The sequence below is a fragment of the Mandrillus leucophaeus genome, unplaced genomic scaffold (genome assembly GCF_000951045.1).
Source record: "Mandrillus leucophaeus isolate KB7577 unplaced genomic scaffold, Mleu.le_1.0 Scaffold808, whole genome shotgun sequence".
Taxonomy (NCBI): Eukaryota; Metazoa; Chordata; class Mammalia; order Primates; family Cercopithecidae; genus Mandrillus; species Mandrillus leucophaeus.
Genome location: NW_012108786.1, coordinates 1,167,256 through 1,176,524, shown reverse-complemented (window position 1 = coordinate 1,176,524; position 9,269 = coordinate 1,167,256). Strand labels below are relative to the sequence as shown.

The following is a 9,269-nucleotide window of genomic DNA, read 5'->3' as shown; positions in this document are numbered from 1 at the left end:
AAAAAAAAAAAAAAAAGAAAAAGAAAAAGAAAAAGTGTGATCGGTGAGACGGCAACAAATCTCCAACATGGCCATTTTTTTCTGCATGTTCTTCATGAAAGTGCCACTTCTTGTTTACTTTGTAGTTTGTCTTAAGTACAGAAGTCTGCCTCCCTTTCCGTGAGGCTCCTTTGAACCCTGATGGAGATGATATATAATGATGGCATCTAATATGCGCCATTTGGGGATCAGGAAAAGGTCTTTCCAGCCTTGCTGGTTATTAGTAGATTCAGGGGCTCTGAGGAAAGATCGGAGGCTCGAATCTGTGTCTCGAACCTTTCACATGTTTTGGCCCAGAGTAAAGGATACGGTGAAAGGAAGGTAAACGACAAAAGGAGGCTGTAATTCAACCTGGGCCACATGGTTTTAATACTGTGGAAAGACCTGGAAAACTCTGAAGACAGCTCTAAAGATTTTTCATAATTAGAAATTAGCGGCCTGGTGCAGTGGCTCATACCTGTAATCCCAGCACTTTGGGAGGTCAAAGCAGGCACATTGCCTGAGCCCAGGGGTTTGAGACCAGCCTGGCTGACATGGCAAGACCCCGCAATGACAAGAAGCACAAAAATTAGCCAAGTGCGGTGCCACACACCTGTAGTCCCAGCTACTTGGGAGGCTGAGGTGGGAGGATCGCCTGAGCCTGGGAATTAGAGGTTGCAGTGAACCATGATTGCACCACTGCACTCCAGCCTGGGTGACAGAGTGAGACCTTGTCTCAAAAAAAAAAAAAAAAAAGAGAAAAGAAGAAGAAATTAGAAGGCCGAGTAGAAACACCTGCTCTCCCTCTATCTGGTTTGTGTTCCTTCCCACCCAGGCGTGGCTTTAGAAAACATGAGGACATAAAATAAAGATGGGGGAATTCAAGTACTTTTATAGAAACTTACAGAATGACTCAAATATAGAACTGGTAATTTTCTTTTGTGGCCATAAAATCTTTCTAAAGTTTGATCCGACTTATGTAGAAGTCAGAAAATAGTTTGATTCAGTTAGTTAATTTTAACTGAGGGAAGCGAGAATCCCCTGTCAATTATTCTTATCCGTAATTCAGTAAAGGGGGGATTTTAGTTAATTAATTAATTTTAATTCTAGGACCAGGATAGCCTCAGTCTCCCTTTCAATCAGACCTGGCTCAGATCAGACCCGCCATGAGCATCCTTGGAAGATGCTAATTACAATAACTACTAGACACTGAAATAAATGCTTTATGAATATCTAAATTCTATTCTCACAACTCCACAAATTAGCATTTCTTTTTTATAAATCCGAAAATTAGGATTCAAAGAGATTAAGCAATTTACCTGACGGTGTGGAATTGAACCTGAGAATGCTACTGTGAATCCAACAGCACTTCAGCAGAAATGGGAAATGGATTTGGGATTAATCTCAGAAAAGACCCAGGAACATAAGCAGTCAGTTAAAGGGGACAGACTTGGGGAAGGGAGACTTTTTGATATGCTGAGTGTAAGGCTGAGGTTTTGCAAAGGGACAGGGGACATAGCCTGGCCTCGTCCTTGTGGTTGATCTGTGGTCTCCCTGACTCTCACAGCCAATGGAGTTCAACATTTGCAAATAATCAACTAGCCTAGAAGTCAGGGGACTGTAACTTCCAAAAGCTGAATTGGGGCCCTGATGATTAAAGGGTCCAGGTAGGGCAAGCATTGCACTGAAGTCTTGTGTAGCGAATCCCCACCTTCCACCGACGGAGCTCCCAAGCCTGAATGCCCCCTTATGGTGTTTGCTCCCAGGCTGGTGAGCTGAGCTAAGCAGCATCCTCTCTACCTCTGCCTCTTTTGTCTCTGTATCTTTGGCTAAGTACATGACATCCAGAACTCACTTGTAGAGGGTGTGCTGGTGTGGGTCCTCTTTAGGAAACCTGCAGACTCTGTGTCATGGAATCACCCAGTCCTGTGGTCTCTGCAGCCTCCTGAACTCATGCGGATGTCACTAGTTATCATTCCTGTCTTCCTTGACACGATTTCCCTCACTCCCTGCTCCTCAGGTCAAGGCACACACCCCTCGTCTACTTTTGACCCCGTCTCTTTGGAAAAGAGCCACACAAGACATGAAGCTGTAAATAAACCTTCCTCTCCCACATTCTGAGGGCAGTGTGTTCTCTCTCGTCTTCTTGAATAACTGCTTGAGAATCTGGATACGCCTGCTTCGCTGAGAGCATCCCAAGGACAGGGACTGAGGTTGGGGCCCACACTCAGGCTTGTGTGTCCCCCTCTAGTCCTGCTGTTGGAACAAAGGAAACCTTTCTCGTTTGAATCAAAATCAGGGCCCGGACCACCCTGAGGTGACGAAAGTGGCTCGCCATGAGTTGACAAGGAACTTAATACTCACACTTCAGCTCCAGCTTGATGAAATCTTCCTTTCCCATATTTTCAAGAAACACTCCCCAGGGGGTCAATGTTTTGAAGTAGAAAGAAATGTCAGCGCTAGTTTCCCCTTGGAAGGTAGAGAAATGCAGGTAGGAGGATGGGTTTGGGAAAGAGGCGGCATTCCAGTAATTCCCTGTGGGAAGAGAACAAAAAAATCAGGTTAACTCACACCCTGATCAGCCTAGTCATGTAACAGATACCCATTTCTTGAGTTTAATGAGTACCATTAGCAATAGTCATTATTTTCTCTCATCCTGTTGAACAACATTGGACCAAACCCCCATGAATATATTTTTGACTTTCCAAAAGTTATATGTGTGTCTATATAATATTCATTTATGTATAAAGATATTTAAAATATTAATATACACAATCTATATACAATTAAATATTAATATAGAATTTCTATAAATTATACAATCACATATTTTATAATATTTATAATAAACAATATTTTATAATTATATAATAATAAAGATTGATATAGTTGGGGTTCCTACCAAGGATTCCTATGGGACTCTAAGAAGTAAATGCCAATAGATGTAACAATTGGGGGAAGTTCCTGGGGTTACTGTGTGGCTGGCTGGGGGCTGTTTTGAACTCCTGCATATGTCCTGGTGGCTTTGGTCTGGTGCAAACATCATCTGAGATAGACCTCAGGATGACAAAATAAGAACAAAGTTTTTGGTATTTTGCTCTCGCTTTTCATCCACCTCTGCCTTGGAAGAGCCAGCACCTACTCCCGCGTCAACGGCCCCCCAGACACCTGGGGCAGGTGCTTCAGGAATACAACTGACGAGCCCAGAGGAGATGAGGAGCCAGGAAGAAGGCAGAAGTGACCAGGCTAGGCTAGGGCAGTTTCCTCACCTCTCCTGCGCCAGACTCCCAGAGGCAAGCTGCCTTCTCTTCCCTTCCTACTTCCTCCTGGGGACTGCAGGTGAGGCTCTGGCCTGTGGGGTTGTTGTATGATATGGGGATGAGGAGTGAGCCCACCAAATGGCTCTCAGTCAGCCTCTATCCTTGAGCTCTTGGAGAAGATGTGATTGTACCAGCTGCCTCTCCCCACTCATTGCCTGACAGAGCGGCCAGTGTTTCCAGGAGAAAAGCAGCTCACAGGATGCAATAAAAACACCAAACCGCGTTATTCGGATTCCATTAGGACAGATGGACCAAGAATTTAATATGGGATCAAGAGTTGGCTCTCAACTTCATCTCCAGGGGAGAAATTCCTTTTTAATGTGCACATGTCTGAGTACATTTACTATCACAGCTAAAGACTAAAATATATGGGCGTGATTTAAATCAGTTACTAAAGCCTTTAGCTCTAATACTAAACCCCAAATGTACGCTTTTTTAAAAACACAGTATTTGCTATATCTTTTCTCCAAAAGGCACAACGAATCAACTAAGTGCATTCCGTTAGTTTCTATTCATACACAAATGATATTTTTCCTTCCTTTTATGCAAATTATACACATACGCAATATTAAATTAAGCTATTATTTTCAAATAAAAGTTACTTTGTGTTGGTTCTGCCATGCTTAAGTCATAGTTTTAAATCATGAAATAGTAATATATGGTCTTATTTAATTAATGCTGTTTGTTTTTGTTTTTAGAAATATCTAGAATATAGCAACATCTAGATAAGACCCCAGGCATGTTAAAATATAAATTTCGGCATATTAAAATCTTATCATGTTTATTTGGACATTCAGTGATTCGTGAATTGGGCAGTACCAGAATCCAAGTTGTCTCCTGGGGTGCGGGGTTGGAGACAGAGAAATGTGTTTGTGGACGCAAGACAAAGAAACCGTTTGATTGGTTAATGCGGAAAGTCTTTAGTTAGAGGTTAGGTGGTGGTCTGATTGCTGATAAGCTTAGCTTTGTTTCAGTATTTACAATGAGAGGGTTTGACTTGCTTCCCTAGGTATCCAGGGCTCTGAAGCTGTCTCAGCCAATGGCATCCCTATTAATTACTGTCGCAGGCAATACATAAACAGAAAACTAGTGCAAAATATGTTTGTAAATATCTTAATTAGGGTAAAAACTGTTCTTAATGTGTTCCTGTTCTTAGTGCAGTCTTAAGCATTTTTTTTTTTTTTTTTTTTCGGAGGGAGTCTCGCTCTGTCGCCCAGGATGGAGTGCGGTGGCGCAATCTGGGCTCACTGCAAGCTCTGCCTCCCAGGTTCAAGCGATTCTCCTGTCTCAGCCTCCTGAGTAGCTGGGATTACAGGCATGCACCACCACGGCAGGCTAATTTTTATATTTTTAGTAGAGATGGGGTTTCACCATATTGGTCAGGCTGGTCTTGAACTCCTGACCTCAGGTGATCCACCTGCCTCAGCCTCCCAAAGTGCTGGGATTACAGGCATGAGCCACCATACCCAGCCGCTATTTTTTTTTTAAACAAACTATAAAATCATAGATTTCAGTAGGAGAAAATAGGTAAATAGGCTACTTCCTTCTTAGGGAGGAGAATATTGTATGATGTAGTGTAGGCTACTGGTTACAGGAACAGAAAGGCGCTTTATAAAGCTCAAGTTGCTATTTATCAAGGGTAAGCCTTCCTTCCGCCTGAACATCTGGCTTACTACACAGCAAGAGGCGCTCAGGTGCACCTCTGTGAGAAAACCTAAACCAACGCTCTCGCTCATCAGAGTCCTGAAGCTGGGAGGGAATAAAGATGAGGCCCAGGGCCAGAAGGATTCAGCTCATCCTAATTGGATGAGAGCCCTTTAAGGACCCCAGAGCCTGCAGAGATCAAAGTCCCCAGCCAGACTTCAGCCTTCAGCAAAGCAATTCTGTCTCCTTAGGCTGTATCCCCAGGACATGAAAGCAATTAACATTTTAAAATTTCAATCCAATCAAGTGCCTTCTTATTTTCTGAGGTGGTGATGTATTCACAGAAGGGCAGTTGTCTAAAATGATTCTAGAAAAAGGAAAGCTAAAAGTAAAACATGTCAGTATTTATTTGAGGCCCAGCACTGGTTATTCAGACAGAAATATCCGCAGAGAGGAGAAAGGTAGCTCCATCAGTTACTCAAGTGTGATGAAATATCTCTATAGACCACAATTCCATTTATTCTAATTCTATGCTCACTAAGCAACTTCAATCTAATTTGATCTCTTGAATAGACTCATTCACAGGGAAGTCATGCCTTGTACAAATGGTTTTTCCCACTATCCTGGGAACATCTGGATTATCATATGATGCCTTTGGAGTTGTCAGGTGTGAGTTATCTCAGATCTCTGGATGAGCTTGTTAAATTCAGATTCTTCAGCAGCAACAGTGAGGACTCCACTCTGGATTAGATTGATGGTAGGAAAGTAGGGGTGTGTGCTCAGGAGGTGCTGAGGGTGATCACTGGGGTCAGGCAGATGGTGTTAGAACTTCTGTTTTTATTTATTTTAAAAGTGCTATCCTTTAATATCGATTTTCGTTATACTTTGTAATGTACACTATATAAATACAGTGGTACATGGATGGAATTTATAAGTAAACAAGCTCGATGGGATGTGGGCTTAAAGGCTTTCAGTGAGTGGGGTACAAGTAATAAATCGTGGATGCTTCTGCTCCAGCCCATGGTAACCATCTCTGAGTCCTGTTCTGAGGAATCTCTTGCCCAATCTCTGGGATTTTTTATTATGACAAGATGATGTGAGTGTTTTTCCAATGCTTATAGCGCTTCTGGATGCAAAGAGCTTCCAGCATGATTATTGTTTGTTGATACTGCTCCCAACTGATCATACACTCCATGAAAGCTGGCATGAAAACATTTCCTCTCTGTAATCTTCAGCCTCAGAATATAGTCAGTACTCATAAATAATTATTCAATCAATAGATAAGTGACTCATAGCCCCTCTCATTTATATCCATTTTCACTCCTTTTACAAAGTCCTCATGAGACAGAATGTTCTTTATGGTAACCTGGGTATTAAAGATGCTAAATAAATATAAATAAAAGCTAAGGCTGCTTTAGCACCTACTGATAACTGGATACTGCTTCCACTAGCACACCATAATTCTCCTTATCCATGACTTTATTTCTGTAACTCCTTATAGACTTCATTGAACAATGCCATGCATTTGCAAGACTGATGGTATCATAACCTTAAGGTTATTGAAATCGCTGCAATTTGTACTTGCTACCAAGGTCAGTGCTATGGAGGGTAAACTGACAATGGGTGAGAATGCCAAGCTGGGAATAAGAGATTCACTGTATGGCAAAGACAGTGCCAAAGAAGGTGGCAGGGACCAGGCCAACACGGATAAGTGGAGGGGGCAAGGCTGGAAACTGAGAAGGAAGATGTGAAAGTTGTGAAATAAAACAGAAATTAGTGTCTGAGACTGGAAGGGTCAATCAACAGTAACAGAATAATGAGGCAGGTAGAGAGGGACTGGAGACTCAGCCTGGGGCTGGAGTCAAAAGCTTTACAGAATGATCAAGATGACACTGAGGGCTCTGCAAGCTTGGAAGTGAGTCAGTCACATGAGAAGCTTTGTAACTACACATTAGGCAAAGCCAGGGCTCATCACATGTGGCAAAAGGAACCAGGGAGGTACCTCTAGCTAGTACAGGAGAGGGGGCTGGGCCTGCAAAGCAGGCTTGCTGGTCTCCGTCATCATTTTGAACCCCAATTAAGCATCAATAGAAAATGCAATATCATATCTTCACCCAAATTCCATAGCAGCCACTTACTTCAATCTGACCAATGATTATTTGGATTGGATATGATTTAAATCTGTGTTCCCACCCAAATCTCACATCTAATTGTAATCCCCAATGTTGTGGGGCCTGGTGGGAGGTGATTGGATCCTGGGGGCGGTTTCTCATGAATAGTTTAGCACCATTGCCCTTGGTGCTCTCTTTGTGATAGTGAGTGAGTGCTTATGAGATGTGGTTGTTTAAAGTGTGCAGCACCTTCCCGTCTCTCTCTTGCTCCTGCTCCATCCACAGGGTATGTGTACGTCCCCTTTGCCTTCTGTCATAATTGTAAGTTTCCTGAGGCCTCCCCAGAAGCCCAGCAGGTGCCAGCATCATGCTTCCTGTACAGCCTGTGGAGCTGTGAGCCAATTAAACCTCTTTTCTTTATAAATTACCCAGTCTTAAGTATTTTTTTTTTACAGCAGTGCAAGAACAGACTAAGATAGTATGGGATTCAAACTTCAAACTTTCTGAGCTTATTTCTGATGGGCAGCATTTCATTTTAAACTTAATTTTTGTTTCTCATAAAGTATTAAAGTATTACATGTACATACTTATAAAGGTCTAGTGGTGTTAGGACTAAAGCAAAAAGCAGTTCCCTGCTTCCCGCCCCCTCCCAATTCCTTAGAGACGCCTTCTAATACTTGTAACTCTTTCAATTAAATAGCTGTATTAAAAAACAAAACAAAACAAAACAAAACAAAACAAAACAAAAAACCACTGGAGCTACTTATTAATTTGTACTTTTTAGAAATTCTCTACTGATTTTCCTGAATATAAGATGAGACTTTAGCACTTTTATAAGCCTGCTTCCCTAGCCCCTTTCTCTATATTCTCCCCAAATAGCCAAATCACAGATTTTTGGTTATATTGAAATTCAAGTTTGGCATGGCGTCTCACACCTGTAATTTCAGTGACTGGGGAGGCTGAAGTGGGAGGATTGCTTGACGTCAGGAGTTCAAGACCAGCCTGGGCAACACAGTGAGATCCTCTCTCTTAAAAAAAACAAAAATAGCTGCATATAATGGTGTAGTTCTAGCTACTTGAGAGGCAGAAGCAGGAGGATCCCTTGTGCCCAGGAGTTCGAGGTTGCAGTGAACTGTGGTCATATCACTGCATTTCAACCTGGACAACAGTAAGACACTATCTCTATAATAATAATAAAAAAATAAATTCAGTACAGTATTCACATTTTTGGACTATGTAATATTATTTAAAAGCCAAATAGTAAAATCTAATTGTATTTTCTTTAAATGGTATTTTCTTGCATTTTGTGTGTATGTAATCGTATTTTCTTGTTTATTTTGTTGCAATTGTATTTTCTTGTATTTTGTTTCTTTAAAATCAATAACTACTTTTTTCATTTGCTTATTTTTCTATGTATCTGCCATGAATTCTCTCCAGATTCTCTAACACAGCAGTAAAATTCTTCTCAAAAAGTTTCCAACATTGCACACATCAGGCCATCTGCAGTCACATTTTTGTCCTCTGGAGGCATCTTCTACGGCTCTCTTTTCTCTGTTCCCACCTGGACAGGTTCTTCTCAGGGTTACTGCTCAGCCCTTGTCCTGGGACCTCCCTCTGCCATTAGTGCAGGGACTTCCTTTTGCCACTCTGGTATTACCTCCCCAAGTTTCAGGATCTCATGACATCCGCTTCCTAGGTCTACACCCTCATTTTCCTGAAACACATTCTCAGGTAGCTCCTTGAAAAAAAGAGATACTCAAGGTTAACTTTCTAAACCCATGTTCCTCTGATGAGTCATTATTCTACTTCCACGCTTAATTGAGAAACTCCAGAAAGAAAATTGTCAGGTTGTCAGGGTCGCCAATGAGAAAGCAACTGCTTTCTGTTTACGAAGCCTTATATGCAACCTACATTTTTTTCCTCTGTGGAAACTTTTAGGATCTTTAACTCTTTTAACTGGAACTTCATGACTGCCTTGATATAGATTTTTCTCCCATATCAGGTCTGAGACTTTAATAATTTCTCTGATCCCTTTTCTCAAACACCTATTTATGTTAGAATTTTTTTTTTTTTTTTGCTAATTTTGTTCCTAATTTTGATCTTTTTCCTTTGTGTTCTACTTCTTTGGACATTTCCTCAGCTTTATTTGCAATACTGTCATTGTGTTTTAATTTCA

General features: G+C 41.5%; 1 protein-coding gene across 1 annotated transcript in view; it reads right to left on the bottom strand.

Moving 5' to 3' along the window:
* Window positions 1-2,349: 2,349 nt before the first annotated feature.
* The window catches only part of LOC105530243 (contactin-associated protein-like 2), a gene marked incomplete at its 5' end in the record, with an annotated part of 1,172,010 nt that continues 1,165,090 nt past the window's right edge, over window positions 2,350-9,269 (bottom strand). The window contains one exon of the mRNA XM_011967648.1: window positions 2,350-2,553. Coding sequence (XP_011823038.1) covers window positions 2,372-2,553 — 182 coding nt within the window. The remainder of the gene's footprint in view (window positions 2,554-9,269) is intronic.